Genomic DNA, 19,742 nt, shown 5'->3' with positions numbered 1-19,742 from the left:
ACACACACACACACACACACACACACACACACACACACACACACACACACACAACACACACACACACACACACACACACACCCTCAACTAGTTGGGCCAGTTTGAGGGACAGTTGCCCCATCACAAGTGCAAAGACTTATTTCAAAATAATGAGATAAAAGCAGGAAGTTTTTGTTTTGCTCAATTACAAAATGTTCTAAGGTTTTAATCTTAAAAAAAATATTATCATTATGACCCTAATTTCTCAATATAATAGCCTTATTAGGCCTAGATGTTTATAGTAGCGAAGTAGCCTAAGCGATGAATTAAATTACAAAGTATTGCTCTGGTGCTTTTGTTTGTTAGTTTTGTTTTGTAAATTTAAATTACCCTAATTCCTCAATATAATAGCGTTATTATGTGTTTATAACAATTAAGTGATACATTAACTTAGACATTCTGAAGTGGTCTGGTATTTTTGTTTGTTAGTTTTTAGTTTGTTGTTACACATAATGTCATTTAGTTTTGGTGGGGGCAGGCAGACAGGTAAAACGCCCCCTGGCCGTTCCTTCATTTTGTCGCATATCTTATTTTTTGCAGAGCAGTATACCTTTCCAAAACATTCTAAACAGAACTGACCCCGCAGACGCGCATGCGCCGTGGAGTGCTGAGCTCTTTAAACACCCCCCCCCACCCCCCCTAGTCATCTGATACAACAAAACATTCCAGTGTCAGCCAATCCCCGGACTATACACTCTCTACACACACACTCACTCATAACACACTGTACACAGCACACACACAGGCTGCCACTAGTACTAGTAGCCTACTCTCACACTTTATCAAACAGACATCGGATCGGACCGCGGGGGAGGTTCGGTTCCGTTCGGTTTGGTTCGGTTCGATCCGGCGGCGGCGGTGTCAGACATCAGAAAAAGGAGATTCGGCTGTTAAAGAGTGGAGTCAATCGGTTCATTGGAGAAAGAGAGAGAGAGAGAGAGAGAGAGAGAGAGAGAGAGAGAGAGAGAGAGAGAGAGAGAGAGAGGAGAAAAAACAAAACAAAACAAAGATGGCTGTGTAGCAGCAGCAAGCCAAAAGCTACAGCTACAAAAACAACAGCCCCCAAAAGAGACGAAGTATTCTAGGTGTTTTCCTCCCATCATCATCATCATCTCCATCATCAGCGCTCCATCCATCCTTGACACGACTCGGCTTTTTAGGTGGTTCGGTGCTCGCTCTCTGGGTTGTGGTTGGAGCGTTGGACGGACGGACTGACGGGGTCAGCTGGTACCTCTCCGGAAACAGACACGTAACCGAACCGACCGACCGACCGACAGACAGACAGACAGACAGACAGACAGACAGACAGACAGACAGGGGGGGCCGTCGGACGGTGGTGGAGGAGGAGGAGGTGGTGGTTGGTTGGTGCACATCTGTCAGTGCGTCGACAACCCCGAAAACAACAACAACCACCAGATCACAACAACACCACAGCCGAGTTGTTTTGTTCTGCCTGCAGGGGAGCTGTAGCCTTTATAATGTAAGTCAACAACAACTAAAAAATAACGGTTAGTGTCATCATTATTATTAATAATAATGTAGCGGTTTTTATTCATGCCTCGTTGAATAGATCAGAAAGCAGAGTATGCTTGTTGTAATAGCGAGTTATACGCTAGCTATTACAGCCTGCATTCCACGCTGACAGCCTGTGTAAAGTGTAAGCAAGCTAGCAGGGGATTAGCCTTGCGATAGCTACTAGCCCCCAGTGGCTGTCAGCTGACCGTACTATACAGGGCTGACAGGTTGTACAGGGCCAGCCCCGCTAGGCTAGCACCCTGTCAGCTAACCCCGGCTAATGTCTCGGCCTAAGCTGTGCTGATGTGGTACCATAGGAGAGAGAGATAGCACTACAGGCAAACACATTCTTGTAAATTGAGTAATGCAGATGTTTAACAATAATTGAACTCTTCAGAGAGAAAAACCAAACCAAATGGACCCGTAATAAGGGTGCATTTGGTTTCATTCTTCGCTCCCAAGAGTTAAAGATCTATAAGGGTCCATTTGGTCACCAACTCTGCATCATTTAGCTGGGAGACCACCTGGAATCGTGAATCGTCGCGACGCACGGCAACTCAGACCTCGGAGAAAACAACTCCTTAAAGACAATCAACTACCGGACTCCTAGACCCATCATCATCATCATGTCTTCACTGGAAGAGAGGGATGTGGGCGTGGCGGCCGCCCCCGGCTCCTCCGGATCCTCGTCTTCGTCCGGCCTGGGCGGGGACCGCGGGGTCGGGGCCGGCGTGGGGGCAGCGATGGAGGCCGTGGCGGGGGTCGCCGCCATGGTGCAGCAGCAGCAGGAAGAGCAGCAGGTCGGGGGGATGCGGAGAATGGGAGAAGGGCCCGGTGGCGATGGTGACCCCGACCAGGAGCCGCCCAAGAAGAGGCCCCGGATCATCCCCGAGGGCGAGTCGGGCAAGCTGGAGGAGAGACTGTATTCGGTGCTGTGCTGCACTGTGTGCCTAGACTTGCCCAAGGCGTCTGTGTACCAGGTAAACATGGTTCAAAAAATCACTCAGTCACTGACCCCCCCACCCCCCCCACCCCTGCCCCCCCCAATCAATCCCTTACATCCAACAACAAAATGGTAGGAAACTTAGCAACACCTCTTATAAGATGCCCAGTCCCCCCATATCCACACAACAGCAATTTGTAGAATAACCTAAAAAGCTAATTCTGGAGCTATTCTGGAGGGCATTATGTATACTCCTGGCCTGGTGAACCCTCACGGTCACGGAATTCAGTTTCATTTTCATTCAGCAGACCGGGTCGGGCTGAATGAAAAACTGAAATTGAATTCCGCGACCACGAGGGTTAACCAAGTTATTATACTCCATCCATTATAGGCCTCAAACTCAGCCAAGCCAAGCCAGGCTTTGATGATGACAACCTATAAAGCGGCATGCCCAGACACATTTTGTTAAGACATGCTGACTCAGTCCCCCAACACAAGTGTCATTCATTATACCATGAAATGTCCTTAAAACAACCCGCCCCAGCTCCCACACCAACCAGAACCACCACTGAATTGACATTCATTGTCCCCCCCCACCCGGCCCCTACCCCCACTTTTACTGCATTCTCAACAGCCCCCCTCCTCAACACTGACACGTGAACACAGACAGTCCCTACACAGTATCTGTCATCTTTCATAAATCATCGACAAAAGTCGTTGCATGCAGTCAAGCATGATGCACATGTATGTGCTCCTGCACACTGCTGCATAGTGTGTCAAAGCACACATACGCACAGTCAGACAGTGGTACACGCCAAGCTTCTGTGCAGTTGTATCATTACCCCCCCTCCCCCCTCTCTCCACCACAGTGTACCAATGGGCACCTGATGTGTGCAGGCTGTTTTATCCACCTCCTGGCGGACTCACGTCTCAAGGAGGAACAGGCTACATGTCCCAACTGCAGGTACACCAAACCATTACATACCTTACATCAAAGGTTCTCAACCTGTGGGTCCCCAGATGACAGTAAATTGACAATTTAAGGACTTTTAAGACCTCTTTAATTCCTCAAAAGAAAAAGAAAGAAAGATAAGAAAAAAGTATAAAAATGAATCAAAACATATACTATTAAAACTGTCAAATATTCGCCAAGTCATTAAATAATAGGAGGATTTTTTTAAATGCCGATTTACAAGCTTACAGCGCCTCCCAGTTCAAATATGATTATTAATATGATTATTTTGGGGGGTCCTCAGTTCAAACATGATTATTTTGGGGGTCCTCAGTTCAAATATGATTATTTTGGGGGGTCCTCAGTTCAAACATGATTATTTTGGGGGATCCCAACGACTGCCTTACATGACCTCCCAAGAACCACAAGAAGAATATAGACACTAGACAGATATACTACATATCGGACCGAAACCTCTTATCTCCATATTTAAACTTTTTGTGAGTTTTTTGTTCTTCAAAATTAACGCCCTGCTTGATCCTACTATAGTGTCACACAAAAGCATCAAAACTAACAGATCTGGAAGCTCGAAACGCGGTGTGAAGCGACACGTTTTGAGCTTGTCGATCTGCTTCTTAGTTTTGGACATATGAGGTTTCCACACGACAGAGACGATTATTGCGACCGTCAGGGAGCAGTTTACTATGAAAACCTCCACCGGCCGTCCGTCCGTCCGTCCGTCCGTCCGTCCGTCCGTCACACCTTTGTGACCATCAACAAACGTCACACCTTTGTTGATGTTTAAATCGAAGAGTCTTGGTCAAATACTTCTGTTGGTTTCTGCACTGATCATTTATACAATTCAGCTGTGTTTGCTCGTGTCATCATGATGAGGTCATAAATCAGCCATGCCCAAATATAGATTTTACGGGTTTACATGCTTACTCAGTTATTCGTTATGTGAAAGTCCTATGACGTCTATGATATCTGACATCATCATACATACATTCCCTTTTATGCCCATAAATGGAGATCCCCTCTGTAGAACCAGCCACTGACATCACTGTAATGTCAGGGGAACCAAATCCCTTTTATGCCCATATATGGAGATCCCTGTGATGCCAGGGGAACCAAATCCCTTTTATGCCCATATATGGAGATATGGAGATCCCCGTGTTGCCAGGGTAACCAAATCCATTTTATGCCCATATATGGAGATCCCTGTGATGCCAGGGGAACCAAATCCCTTTTACGCCCATATATGGAGATCCCTTATGTCATCAATATTAAGCCCATATCTGTGAATATCTTTGGGTACCAGATGTCTCCATATATGGTTAAATGGTCCGATATACATCACTGGCCAGAAGACCAAGAAATGGTGCAACCTCGCCCTTTGCTTTTCTCCCTATAGGCATCTTACTGGTAGGTAGTTTAATGAGGAATGCAGTATGGTGGTAGGTAGGTAGTTATGGCCTTTGATGTAAGATTTTCACTTTCTAGGATAACTATATTTGCTATTCCCAGATGATGCCCTTTTAGGGTACCCCTCATGCCCATATATGGAGATCCCCAGGCTTTACTAATTAACATAAGTTTTATGCCCATATATGGAGATCATTGTCCCAATGTCATCAGATATATGGGCATAAATGGACACAGGCAAACTAGATGGGCTGTATGGATATCCAGATGTGTGATGTAAGTGTTTTATTCCAAATGTGGCACCCCACAGACATATTTCCAGAAACAAAATCCCTTTCATGCCCATATATGGAGATTTCTGATGTCATCAATCCCAGGCCCTGTAAAAAACATGGTTGCTATGGTATGAGCAACTTATGTCTCCATATATGGAGATTCAACTTCAATGAGTAACCATGGCAAACTGTCAACTGCCCGTATGTCTTGATAATTGGTAAAACAAACTTTTGGCCTATTTGTGGAGATAAGCGACCAACGGTCGCTTATCTCCCGATTAGGGAGTCTTACTGGTACTATAAGTAATTATGCATAAGTAACTTAACGTAAATATTCAAAGAACTCACAGGAACATTTAATAGTTGTCATTATTGTGTAGTAATAGGAATATATTTAATATGAATTATTTGTGTATAGTGCCTTTCCCGAGCTCAAGGATGCATAAGTATGAATATGGAAAAGTATGCCCTGATATTTGAGTTTGCTGTCCAGCATTTTGATTAAAAATAAATGAATACAAATCTGCCAGTTAGGTTCTTTCATCATACAAAAAAAAAACGTTACTCTAATCTAAAGCATTTCACCATTAGGCTTTGAGACATGGGTAACCTTGATATACTGGGGCAAAAATAAATGTGGGTTAAAAATCAGCTTCCGTCAATTTCAGATTGATATATAGAAAAATGGCCATGTAACTGTATACAAGTCACTGTACTCTGATTGGTTGTCATGTCACTGTTAGCATGCTGAGTACTACTCTGGGTTATTATGAGACGGTCTTATAACCAGTAAGACTCCCTAATCGGGAGATAAGCGACCAACGGTCGCTTATCTCCACAAATAGGCCAAAAGTTTGTTTTACCAATTATCAAGACATACGGGCAGTTGACAGTTTGCCATGGTTACTCATTGAAGTTGAATCTCCATATATGGAGATAACCTACGCATCACACTAAGTCTGACCTCACCAGCCCATATTTGGGCATGAGCAACTTATGTCTCCATATATGGAGATATGATATACAATACACAAACGAGCCCTACAGTATAAAGGGGCAATTCTTGCCAGGAAAGAAGCATTTCTTCGACTCAGACCTTATCGCCAGGGTTGGCTTATAGCAGCTGTCGGTAGGACCATATATGGATTCTGTTAGTGTGGATCTCCTAACAGGGCATCATCGGGGATACAATCCCTTTTATGCCCATATATGGAGATCCCTAACATAATCCCTTTCATGCCCATATATGGAGATCCCTAACAGAATCCCTTTTATGCCCATATATGGAGATCCCTAACAGCATCCCTTTTATGCCCATATATGGAGATCACTAACAGCTAACAGAATCCCTTTTATGCCCATATATGGAGATCCCTAACAGAATCCCTTTTATGCCCATATATGGAGATCCCTAACAGAATCCCTTTTATGCCCATATATGGAGATCCCTAACAGAATCCCTTTTATGCCCATATATGGAGATCCCTAACAGAATCCCTTTTATGCCCAGTTGGTTGCTAGGGTAAAAAAACATGGTTGCTATGGTAAACAGTTGGTTGCTAGGGTAAACAGTTGGTTGCTAGGGTAAAACCATGGTTGCTAAGGTGGTTGCTAACGTACACTAACAGACCAGCAACAACAGACTGTTGCCACAGCAACGTACACAAAGGTTTGTTTACACATGTGGTGTGATGTCATACTGAAGATATATGACATCACACCGTACACAAACAAAGGTGTGACGTGACGGACGGACGGACGGACGGACGGATGGCCGGTGGAGGTTTTCATAGTAAACTGCTCCCTGACGGTCGCAATCAGTATTAATTTTGACAGCAAATTTTGATTTAGTCATAGTCTTCTGAATAAAGTTTCATTTCGATTTAGTCATATTTTTATTATATAATGATATAGTTATAGTTATCTTTATAGTTATCGTGCCGGTGAGAATGGCACTTTACCGTAGTCAAGTCAACTTGAAATAAATACATAAGTATTATTCTTAGCCTTTGTGGTCAAGACAAAACATATGTGAATATGTGAAGGGATACAAGGAAAGAGATGAAAATACTGTACCAAGGCACCCAAAATGGCTGCCTCTTGCGTTTTTCCCTAGAGAAGTGGATTTAAAATCAAATAGATATTACTATTTTTAGATAGGCAATTGCATTTTTTTATTTGAAGTCCTGTGTTGTAATCAGCAAGAGAATTCAGTGTATTTAATGACACATTTATTTTAAAACTGTGATCATTCTGAAAGCTGAATAAATATAAACATAAACAGAATATGTACATCTGCTGAAAGAGCTGGGTTTTCTACCAGGCGAAGCAGAGTTTTAACACACGCCATGTTTAATGTCTTAATGTGTGTGACAGGTGAATGGACTAAAGTAACGACTGATTTCAGTCATTTGGCAGTAGATTTACCCCCATTGATTGCAAACGGGGACCCAAATGCATCCGGAATCAGTGGGGGTAAATTTACTGTGATCAAATTATTGGCTTAGGAATGCAGCAAAAAACTAAAACAATTATTGAATAATACAATTTAAAAAATGCATTTTGGGGATGAACTACTCCTTTTAAAGCCTAAATCTGTGATTTCATCACCTGGTTGGCAGTATGTAGAACAACACAAACAATATTACTAAAATATAATTTTACAAATAGTGTTAATTGTTTAGGAATCCACGCTAGTGTGGGTTGGGGCTCCTTTAAACAGTGTTTCACAAATCTCACATTAGGACTTGGGCCGTACATTAATCTTCAGTTGTGAGATTTTATTTTGCTTCAATCCATGCAGGTGTGAGATCAGTAAGAGTCTTTGCTGTAGGAACCTGGCTGTAGAGAAGGCTGTGAGTGAGCTTCCCACAGACTGCACCTTCTGTCTAAAACAGTTCCCACGCTCCAGCCTAGAGAGACACAAGAAAGAAGAATGCCAAGACAGGTATATATACACACTACGCACTCACGCACGCACAGACAAGTGACACATGAAACAAGTAGAGTACAGGCACGGGCACACATACACATGAAAGGGGCCTTGAGCCCCTGCCCTTTTAACAGTCTGTAAAAAGTGCCCTCTCCAGACCATGAATGCAGTTGTCACTATGGTGAAATAGTGTAAATGCAAATGCCCTCTTTCCATACCATACCTGAAGGCAGCATTCAAGAGAATTTCCTTGTCCAAACTCTACTGAACTCCATGCTGTACACCACATCTCCAGTATTGCCTTTTTTATACTTAGTTTAGTGTGGTATCAAGTATGACAATAGCCGACCGAGGTCTGCTATTTTCAATATTTTCACCAAAAGGCCCTTTTAGAAATGTCAGCCCCTGCCTCTCTAACATTCTCTGCATGTCCCTGGTAGAGAACCATCCTTTTATTGCTCAATTGTTGTACAAGCACAGTATTGCAGACCTTACCACCATTTGCTTTTTGCTGCTTGTCCATGTATGAGTAGTGACAAATAAACTTTGATTCATGATTGATTCTGGAAAACAATGCATGTGATGCCTGTTTCAATAGACATACTGAACATGGGGCATACATGCATTAGAAGAAGATATGGCTTAATCTCACCAATTAAGGCGGCATGAGCAGCAGTGGCCAATGCTGTATCTACGTGTAGCAATATCTATGACATACCGTTAGCATGTAGCGTAGGCCTATATTCATCACTTCTAGACACCTTGGATCTTAATCGTATCACCATTACTTGTTAATACGATTGAAAATAATCCACTTGGAGCTATTATAAAATATTAAATCTTTTGCTTATTATATCTAGACAGGTATTAGTGACTATACTTGCTCACGCTGGGCACACTCACCTTGCCGGTTGAGTGTTTACTCTAAATGGAAGTACCGGGATTTGGCGGAAGTAGACCGCCCAAGGAAATGACACTGACGCTTTACAAATCTGTTAACATTCTCCGTCTATAAAACGAGTGTTGTGATTGGTCAAAAAAGATAGTTTCTAGGGTAAATACGTAGCCTACCGCGGAAGTCCCGTCCCTATTGACACTCGGCCTTAGGTCGTGACCAGGCTTTTCTCTTCACAGATGAGTAAGGCTGGGAACGAGGTCTTGGAGCCTAGTAACAAGTATAGTTTGCGTGAAAATAATTTAAAGTGTGTAACTTGAAGTATTTCCCGCACCATGGCTTCAGTGGCATGGAGCAACAGTCCAAACAAGTTGCATCACTCTCAGGGTATGTTAGTTGCTCAGGGCAACCATACACAACGACAGTGTGTATGGTGTGTGTGTCTCTGTCATTATGGGAGCTGATTTTGGGGAAGCTGCGTGTCAAATGACATGTGACCAATGCTTTTTCTGTTTCTCACACACACCTGATGCAATCACAGACAAAAAAACACCAGTACAGAAAGAGTTGCATGTGTGTATCTGTGCACTTGTTACTACTATACAGGGGCATCACAAGGGAGGGGAAAGTGGGACTGAGTTACTAGGTGACAGCGTGGCACCAAGTGCCGTGCTGTGAGCTTGTATATCTGCTATTTTTGCACAAGATAATGCGTAATAATGCGTTCCCAGTCTAAATGGGTTAAACCCCCTCCCCCTATGAAGAACATTCATGGGGGGCCTGCAGTGAATCCTTGTACCCAGGGCCCAGAATTTGGTGCGACACCCTTGCTACTGTACACCTTGTGAGGGCCAAATGTCCACATGCACAGTAGAATGTTTAGAAATAGACATTGTGAGGACACTGTTCCTGGTCCTTACAAGAGAAAAGGTTGTTTTATGGTTGAAAGAGAGAGGCTTACAATTAGGAAAAGATTCAGGTTAAGGTTATTACTGTACCTTGCGCTCCACCTTACCTCTTATGCCTAAACCTTTTGGGTCTTTTTTACTATTTAATTAAAAAAGAAAATCTGGGGGTGCCTGCTGGCCTACAGGTCCAGTCCAGGCGCATACCACATACCACATAGGCATTGATGCCTGACGGCGTCGCCGGAACGATTCCCGACCCGGACGACCTTTGCCCCACTCCCCGTCTCTCCCCCCATTTCCTGTCAGTCTACTGTCCTATCAATAAAGGCATAAAAGCCCAAAATCAAATCTGTAAAAAATAAAATATTTTCAAATAGCTGATCTACAGGCTCACAAAGACTCGTTGATGTAAATCGACTATTTACACAATTTAAGAACGTTTTTCAAAAGGGCAGCGCAAAAGATAGCGCCCCAATATAGATTAGGTTTAGGGGTTGGTGTTGGGAGTTGTGCCTGATTTTTACTCAGTTGTGCACCCATGTCGCACACCGAAGGTACAGTAGCAGATCTACAAGCTCACAAAAACGGTAACGGTCCTGTAATGCTGGTGTCCTCAAAAGTATGTGTGTGTGTCTTTATTGTGATGGCACTCTTTCAGTCCGAGTGTATCAAAGGGTGCGTTCGGAAATGCGCACCTGGGCTGGTTAGGGTTAGGGTTGGGGTTATTTTTAGGCATAGTTTTACTGAGGTTAGGGTTAGGGTTGGGTTTAGGCATAGTTTTACTGAGGTTAGGGTTAGGGTTAGGGTTGGGTTTAGGCACTCACTACACTGAGCACACACCCAGTGCGCATTTCCGAACGCACCCTTTGATACACTCGGACTGAAAGACCTGCAGAAAACACTCTCCCCAAATTCACCTTCACCTAACGGGGTCATTGTTGCCATAGCTACCCGTGACCTGCTATAGGGACAGCAGTGGCTGTGCTGGTGTTGCTGTGGCAACAGAAATGGCACTCACCAGGTGTTCGTGGTCACGCACGCACACGCTCACGCACACACAGGCCAACGCACACAGCTTTTTATCTGAAAGAGACCAGTTAGCCTAGCCTGACACTCAGCCTGAATTGACATTTCGTTTAAAGGGGTGTGGCTAGCGATTCAGGGTCTGGAACTAGGCTACAGTTAGCCACATGATAACGTTTCTTTTTGGGGGAGGGTCATCAAAATAATCTCCTTCTCTCATTTGGTTCCCCCTTAACCTAAATAATTAGCATGATTTCAGTAAATTGAGGACGTAAAAAAAAGAGGAGAATTTTTAAATAAAAAGGGGAAAAAAAGATTTTCTTTTCTATTATCATCAAAATTGGCCATCGTCTTCAGTTTCAAAGTGCTTAATTTATTTATGAACAAATTGTTTTGTTCATAAATAAGATACAATTAGATTACTATAGGCTACAAGCTTAAGCAAATAGCCTCTGTAAGTTTTCATTACTATAACCAAAATAGGCGTGTGTGTGTGTTCACTGTGTTGCCAAATTTTGCAAAACAAAATGAAACAAGGCCTAAATAAGTGATTATAGGCCAAGGAGCTATTTAAACCAATACACGTCGGCTATTTGAAAGTGGCCGAGCCGATCCGAGCTCACCACCGCAACCACCATTATTTACAAGCAACTTTACATAAAAAATAGCTCAACGTGGCTTATAATAATCAGACATGGCAACACTCTCCGTGCGCTGTTCCTCCACTGACTCTTTCTTATCTAGTCAGTCAGTCACTGAGACTAGCGGGTGTCTGACACTCCGGCTGGGTGCTACGTTTGGCTATGTTGATTGCTAGCGCTGCCTGCTATCTATGGCCTGTGTGTAGCCACAGCAGATAAATCAGTTGAAACCACCAGTCAGTCTGTGTAATGATGCAAGGGACTAACAACAGCAAGCAGACTTCTCCTGGACTTGTTCTCCATGTTACAACAACAGAGAGAGACTGATCTCGTCTCGGTGCGTCCAATGGTATGAGAGAATGAAGACCAATGCTTCGCATAAGCGTCACATATTGTGAAAACAAATCCCAACCTATTTTTTTCCCTCCATGTCTTTGATTCGTGGGACATCAGTGCCGTTTTACGGGACGCGGGACAGACGGTCCATTTTCAGGACTGTCCCGCGAGATGCGGGACGGGTGGTCACCGTATTAGTGGATGGAATAACATCCGATAGCGGTAAGAAAGGCACTAGTCGGGAATTCTCCTTTTAACACACTTGTGTTGCGTTGCGTGGGTCCAGGGTGACGCAGTGTAAGTACAAGCGGATCGGCTGCCCCTGGCAGGGGCCCTTCCACGAGCTGCCGGCCCACGAGGACGAGTGCTCCCACCCCACCAAGACAGGCACGGAGCTGATGGGCATCCTGGGGGAGATGGACCAGAGCCTACGCAGAGACATGCAGCTCTACAACAGCATCTTTGGCCTGCTCTGCTACGAGAAGATTGGCTTCACAGGTAATACTAACAACAGAGGCACGCACGCACGCACTCACACGTCACAAACACACACACAATAGTATAACCTTATGAATGTCATGGATGTCATGTGCAGGCCAGATAATGTACCCACCATTTCTATACTAGTAGTAATGCCTCGTTTATACTTGGTTGTGCGTGCGCTGTGCTGTGCGCCGAAAAGAGCAGATTCTTTAAGCTCACAACACACCAAACCGCAACTCACTGTGAGCTTGTACATCTGCTATTTTCAGTGCAAGACACAGGCTCCCAACTACTGTAGTTATAAGTGGTCAGGCATAATAGTGTCAGTGCCGTGTGTACGGTTGATTCCATAATCTCTCTCCTTCCTTATCTTTTCCTCTCCTCTTTTCCACTTCTTGTCACTTCTCTCCTCTTCCCCTCTCTTGTCTCTTCTCCCCATCGTTTTATTGGTTATTCATGTCTCTTCTTCTTCGCCCTGTCTCCTCTCCGTCCGTCCAGAGGTCCAGTTCAGGCCGTACCGTACCGATGACTTCATCACTCGTCTGTTCTACGAGACGCCACGCTTCACCGTCCTCAACCAGACCTGGGTGCTGAAAGCTCGCGTCAACGACTCTGAGCGCAACCCCAACCTGTCCTGCAAACGCACCCTGTCCTTCCAGCTCATCCTCAAGAGCAAGGTACGGTACACACGTAGACAGGAATGTGTGTGTAGGGGCAGAATGAAATGCCTCCCTCTGCACCACCACTGCCCCTGTGTTCTCTATTGAAATATTTGTATGTTTGTGTAGGAACTTTAAAGGATAGGGTAAGGTGTTTGGTTAAAACAAATGTTTTTGTTAAAAGGATAAAGCTCTATATTGTGATAGTAATCATTGCTACAGACAGAGTACCAAAGTCCTGACATCACTCATTCATCCCTGGGAGGGTTTTCTCTATGGAAAATAACATTAGGTCATCTTAGAATCGTTGTGCAAAAAATAAACAAACTGTCCGTGATATCGTCGGGGAGGTGGACTAATCGTTTACGATAAGTCAGTCACTCATATTTGATACAGTCCATTTCTGGCGAAGGTTTTACTAATTCGGCAGCAGTAACATTAGCGTTTTCTCGCCGTTAGTTGATGCTACAAGCATATGAGTCAAACTGCTGGGAACACAGTTCTTATTTGGCATGATATAAAAAATCATATGGGAATTCAGAATTTTTCCATGTGGGCCCTGTGATCCAGAAAAGGTCACAAAACAAAACAAAAATACGCTCACCAAGGACATCTCATGAGGTGCAGGGCAGGCAGAGGAAAAACAAAACACAATCTCAAGCAGGGAGAAAGGCATTGCACACTGTGGCTCTGCATTAGTTGGGTCAAAAATGGCAGTTCCGTGACCGTGGAGAGCGAAGGTCCGTTTCTCAATGGATTACTCAATTTTTTTCCCCCCGCCATTTTAAAAATCGAACCTCTGTTCCAAGTGGAGCTGTGTGTGTGTGTGTGTGTGTGTGTGTGTGTGTGTGTGTGTGTGTGTGTGTGTGTGTGTGTGTGCGTGTGCAACAGCGCCCCTCCCTTAACATGTGTGGTCAGAAAAGGTTACTGCAGGCTACAGACACGGAGACACGGAGACAGACAGACAGACCCACACACACGGCCACGTATAGGGAGCTTGTGTTCCACACAGCTCCAAAAATACACCCCGGCCAAATTTGTTTAATAACCCTCCTAGATGACAAATCCATTGAGGAATGGACCTTCGCTCTCGTGGTCACGGAACTGCCTTTTTGACTCAACTTGCCTGTGAAGCTATTATCAGACAAAAAGCTTCCGCCGTAGCCTTCGTCCGGGTCTGCAAGGCTACAGCCTCGTCCATTTGCATTAAAGCCACAGTGTGTGGTTCCCCCTGACATAGATAGATAGCGTCGTTGTCAGCATAATAATTGATTCGACTGGCTTACTGAAATCTAAAATTAGACGAGAATACCAAAATACTAAAAACACCACTAATAAAATCACAGTCAGTTAATAATGAGATAACAATATGGCACAGCAATGATATACTGTAGGTGTAGGAGAAAGGATAGAGGATATTTAATTTAACCACTAGATGGCATGTGAAACAACGAACTTAGCTGTTACAGAATGGGAGTGTAGATCAGCAAGTCGGTAAAAACCTAGCCTTAATTTGTACCCAGGCCTTTAAAACCATGAAAACATGTAAAATGGACAAGGAGGCAGTCTTGCAGAAAAACTAAACATTTTAATTAGTTCCAGGCCAGTAGACAATTGAGCAATTTTGTGATCCCAGCAGTTACTTCCTCAGATTGAGAGCAGGAGGGGAAAGTTGGAGGTTAACCGTCCTGGGAAGAAGTCTTGTTCTGGGACATTTACCCAGGCCACACCTGACACAATGCCGATTCAATGCCGAACTACTGTTGCCACAGTTGGACTTGGGGTTAACGGTTAAGTAACGTTTACTAAGGTTTAAGCCGAGAATAGTGTGAGTTAACAAGTTGTCTGTACAAACACAATTGGTGTATTAGTTGTATTTACTTATTTACGTCCACCAGGTGAACTCGGCGCTGGAGTGCTCCTTCCTGCTGCTGAAGGGCCCGTACGACGACGTGCGCATCAAGCCCGTCATCCACCACCACGCCTTCAGCAACGACACCAACGAGACGGAGTACGTCCCGCTGCCCATCTCCGACTCGGTGGAGTGCAACAAGCTGCTGGCCGCCAAGAACATCAACCTGAGACTCTTCATCTTCCAGATCCAGAAGTAGAAGAAGAAGAAGAGAGAACAGAACAGAGGGGAGAGAAGAGAGAGAGAGTGGGAGTGGGGGTTGGGGGGGTAGAGATTGAAAAGACAAACCACTGATACCTCTGAACACGCACACGCTTGCTCGCTCACTCACTTTCATACACTTTCGCACGCACGCACACACATACATACACACAGCTTACATACATAGATGGATAGTGTTACTACTATACATAACTATATGGTACATTCTCTCTCACACACACACACACACACGCACGCACGCACACACGCGCACACACACACACCTCCTTTGATGAAGACGGTGAGAGCCCCTGCTGTAACAGTTAACTGTGGAGATAAGATGGGAGAGCATTGATACTGTATGGAGTGTGTGTGCGAGTGAAGGGTTGTTGCTTTGGAAGTGTGTGTGTTTTGGGTGGGGGTGGAGCAGCATGGTGGTCTGGTGTGTACCTGTGAGTGGTCTCTGAGGTCGGGAATTGAGAGACCGAAGGTCGCACATATCCAACCAAAGCAGGGTGTGCTGTGTGTGTGTACAGTACGTGTGTCCGTGAGTGCATGTGTGTGTGTGAGAGAGACAGCTTTTTGCCTGAACCGTAATGTAAACCCAAGCTGTGCGCTTGGGGCGTGTGTGTGAATGTGGTCAAGGTGCAGAGCCGCACTCTTGTCCGTCTAGCCAACCTTCCCCCATTCTGCTTCGGGCAAAGGGTGGCCATTTTGTGTCTCACCACAGTATGCTAGAGCAGAACAAATGACGCCCGCTTCTCCCCTGTCTTCTACACCCCGCCCGATCTCTCCACCCTCCCTAAGCAATACATGTCATATGATGGTGTCGCGCGTGGAAAGGAGCTTAAAACTAGAGATGTGCCGATGCCATGTTTGCCTTCCCGATACCGTTTCCGATAACTGGTATGAAAAGGTCCAGGACAGTGGTTCTCAAAGTGATATTGTCCAGGGACTCTCAGGGTTCCAAATGGACCCTTACAACTATTGAGTGTTATGGGGGTCCTTGAAATTGTTTGTTCCCCCCTTCCTTTCTGTGTGGAGTTTGCATGTTCTCCCCAGATTGGCTGAGGGAGAGCAGCACCCAGGATTACAGTTTAGGCAATTGGCACTGGGTACTTGAGTAAAAGTACAAAAGTATTGGCATGAAAATATACTTATTAAAAGTACCAAAAGTAAAAGCATTTCTCAAGTTCAAAATGTATAAGAATCCATTGAAAATAGCCAAAATATCTATAGCTGAAGGGGTTAGTGTGTTTTGTAATAATAATATGAATCTACAAAGTAACTATAGTAACTAAAGTTTTCATATAATTGTAGTGGAGTAAAAGTACAATATATTCCTCTGAGGTGTAGTGGAGTAGAAGTAAAAGTATTGGAAATTTGGAAATACTCCAGTAAAGTAAAAGTACCTCAAAACTGTTCTTAAGTACAGTACTCAAGTAAATGTTACTTTACACCGCTGATTTCAGGCAGTATTGGAGACCTTTTCCCATCCTGGTACTGCTATGGGAATAACTCGTAGTGTAGATCTGCTCATTTCTGCACGTGACTGGGGATGGGACGATATGAAAATTTCATGTCACGATTATTGTGACCAAAGAAATTGCGATTTACAATATTATCGCGATAATCAAAAATATCCCCAACATCCATTATCCTGGGGAGGAACGTTTGCAAAAAGAAATTGCAGATCTACAAGCTCACAACGTGTCGCCAAAGAGATTTCGTAGAGAGTGGAAAAAAAGACTATATCAAGTACGTCATTTCCAGGTCCATTATTATTATATAGTGGGTTTAAATGTACCTCATATGAAGCTCTGCAAATAAAAGGTGAATTGATCCCAGTGCATGACTGAGGATAATTTCACAATATTTTAAAATTTCCACAATAACGATTATTGTGAGTGTTTTTTATCACGATAAACGATAACTGTTATCGTCCCATCCCTACAGCCGACATCTGTCCGGCGACGGAGCATAAGACTTTTCAACAACAGGAAGAGCTGTCCTGTCCTGGCTGCATGACCTTTTAATTCCTTCATTTGTGGTTCTTATTTAACCATCCCAACTAATTTATACAATTTTTCTTCCTTTAATCCCACATAATATTTAAGTACCTGTGAACTTTTAACTTTTTTTTGTATTATTATTTTTTAGCTAGGTTTTAGCCTGTATGTGTGTATGTGTGTGTGTGTGTGTGTGTGTGCGTGCGTGTGTGCGCGTGTGCCTGCAAATCATGACTGTGAGATTCCAGCAGCCCTCAGTGAACACGTCAAACGCAAACAAACGCACCACAAGTGGAACCGAGACGAGGCCCTTAAACTACCAGGGGGCCACACCGGACAGAACTGAGGTTCCGCTCAGGGTGTGTGTGTGTGTCAGCCACGTTGAACTTTCAGAACCCCACTCTGCTCAGCCCTGCTCCTGAGAAGAACCACCCCCCAAAACCGAAAAAACCTGTGGCCTACAATTCAGAGCATTTTACTGGAGATATTAATTCGTGTTTTTGGGGAGCTTACTTTTTTTTTGTGCAGTTGTAATATAGACGGGTTTCTGTTGCAACTAGGAGGTGTAGCGCATCTTTCTAGTTGAGACGTTTCTCTTATTCATACTGTATTTTTATTAATCTTAAAATACAAGACATACAATACAGTAACGCGCAAGGAACGCAGCACAGAAAACACAAAACAAACTATCTGCCCGCCCTCCCACCTGCACGCGCACGCACCAGCCCTGAGGGGAGAATACTTGTAGGCAAAAGTTAAGGTTTTGAGACCTTTGAGTCTTGTACTGTACTTTAGGTCATGCATTGACGCACAGCAGCTCGCTGACTCTTAATCGTGCACAGAACTGTGCTTTATTAGTCAAAAGCGTATTCATATTTTCTTTTGCCTGCCGAATAGCGCACACACCCCGGTATATGTTGGTAAACAAGAAACTCGTCTATAGAGCGTGTGGGGGCACGTCTGTGGGGTTTCGGGGGGGCGGGGTTGCGCTTACGTCAAGTGACGTGTTAGTGTGTTTAGAGACTTACTTGAACGAGATGTGAGATGTTATTAAAATACTATAGATGCTACTGTAAAAGCAGGTAGAACTGTCTCTATCTCTCTCTTTCTGTCTCTCTGCTCCCCGGCCTCTCCACTTATGTATTATTATTATTTTCCCCTGTGTTTTAACGCTTTGTGTCTATGATACCAATGGACTCACTCATCTCACTATGGCTGTACATGTGCCTTTTATTAAACATCATGAAACTGCACTGATGTGGTCCTCAGTGTGTCAACAACCAACCAGTGGTGGAAAAAGTACTCACACATGTTACTTAAGTAAAAGTGTCAATACTGCAATACAGAAATACTCTTATTACAAGTGAAAGTCTGGATTTCAAAATGTATTTGAGTAAAAGTACAAAATGTTTGAAAATGGCCGATCTACAAGCTTGTGGATCGGCTATTTTCAAACGTAGTAGGGCTGTGAATCTTTGGGTATCTCACGATTCGATTCAGAGTCGATTCTTGGGGTCACGATTTTTTTCGATTCTTTCAAATCCGAACGATTCTAATTCAGAAACGATTATTTTCCGATTTAAAAACGATTCTCTATTCAAAACAATTCTCTATTCAATTCGTATATCAGGATCTACTCCAGTCTGCTGGCATAAAAGCAGAGTACATTTACGTAGCTTTTATAATTGTAAAGGTTTTATCTTTTAATTGCAATAATGTAAAGACACAACGGTAAATCCAAGACAACATGTCTGATTTATTCATGCTTGCACACATTCTTTTAACGTGGACAAACACAACATAATATCTAATACATTATTGTAATAAAAATCATAAAATAAAAATCATATCTAATAAATAATATCTAATAAAAAAATAGATTTTTGGAAAATGAGAATCGATTCTGAATCTTACCATGTTAGAAACACGATTCGAATTCGAATAGATTTTTTCCTGCACCCCTAAAACATAGTATATGTTGCTGAAACGCATGACTAAGTCAGTGTATCCACAACGTATAACTTAGACTTATGTTGTTCTGTGAATCATTAGCCAGCCGAAGAGGTTTTCATTGAGGATACAATTATACATGTAATATTGTCTAATTATTGGGATCATTCTTAAAAATGGGTCATGTTTAAATCTATGAATTCTGCAGACAACAGCAACCATTAATGCTTGTCCTGCATTGTTGTTAGCATCATGGTGACATGACATTCAAGGTAAAAATTAACGGGTACCATTATTAAATCTGTCAGGAATATCTTACTTTTTAAACATATTCACCAAAACTAAATGTGGTTTTACAACACACACAAAGAAATGGTAGACTGTTGCGTAGGAGACTAATGCATGCATACAGAACTGAATGTATACAGAACAAATGGAAAGACTCCTGCACACTCTATTCTTAAAATTGAAACCTTTATTAAAGAGAAGGAAACAACATTTACATAAATGATATCTTTTGGTTTAAAAAAATATAAGGCCCACGTCATGTACACGCCATACATGTACATGGCGACTTAACGTAGCCAAGGAACAAGAGTGAAAGTCTGAGGCTTTCCTAGAGTTCAACCACTATGCCATAATAT

At 43.4% G+C, this 19,742-nt stretch overlaps 1 protein-coding gene across 1 annotated transcript; it reads left to right on the top strand.

The window, feature by feature from the left end:
• Positions 1-780: 780 nt before the first annotated feature.
• zftraf1 (zinc finger TRAF-type containing 1) lies at positions 781-18,401 on the top strand. The gene is made up of 7 exons (XM_080735718.1): positions 781-1,519; positions 2,067-2,534; positions 3,367-3,461; positions 7,953-8,096; positions 12,171-12,382; positions 12,866-13,044; positions 14,925-18,401. Exons 2-7 carry the CDS (start codon positions 2,181-2,183, stop codon positions 15,135-15,137), a joined length of 1,197 nt encoding a protein of 398 aa, XP_080591844.1. The 5' UTR covers positions 781-1,519; positions 2,067-2,180; the 3' UTR covers positions 15,138-18,401.
• The last annotated feature ends 1,341 nt before the right edge of the window (positions 18,402-19,742 follow it).

The sequence above is a fragment of the Nannobrachium achirus genome (assembly GCF_963921795.1).
Source record: "Nannobrachium achirus genome assembly, chromosome: 10".
NCBI lineage: Eukaryota > Metazoa > Chordata > Actinopteri > Myctophiformes > Myctophidae > Nannobrachium > Nannobrachium achirus.
Note: the sequence above shows the minus strand (reverse complement) of the source record. Positions and strands in the feature narration are given on the sequence as shown.

Coding starts and splice junctions, on each gene's coding strand:
- zftraf1 (XM_080735718.1), top strand. CDS start 2,181: ATGTCTTCACTGGAAGAGAGGGATGTGGGCGTGGCGGCCGCCCCCGGC. Junction 3,462..7,952: donor GCTACATGTCCCAACTGCAG/GTACACCAAACC, acceptor CAATCCATGCAG/GTGTGAGATCAGTAAGAGTC. Junction 8,097..12,170: donor AAAGAAGAATGCCAAGACAG/GTATATATACAC, acceptor GCGTGGGTCCAG/GGTGACGCAGTGTAAGTACA.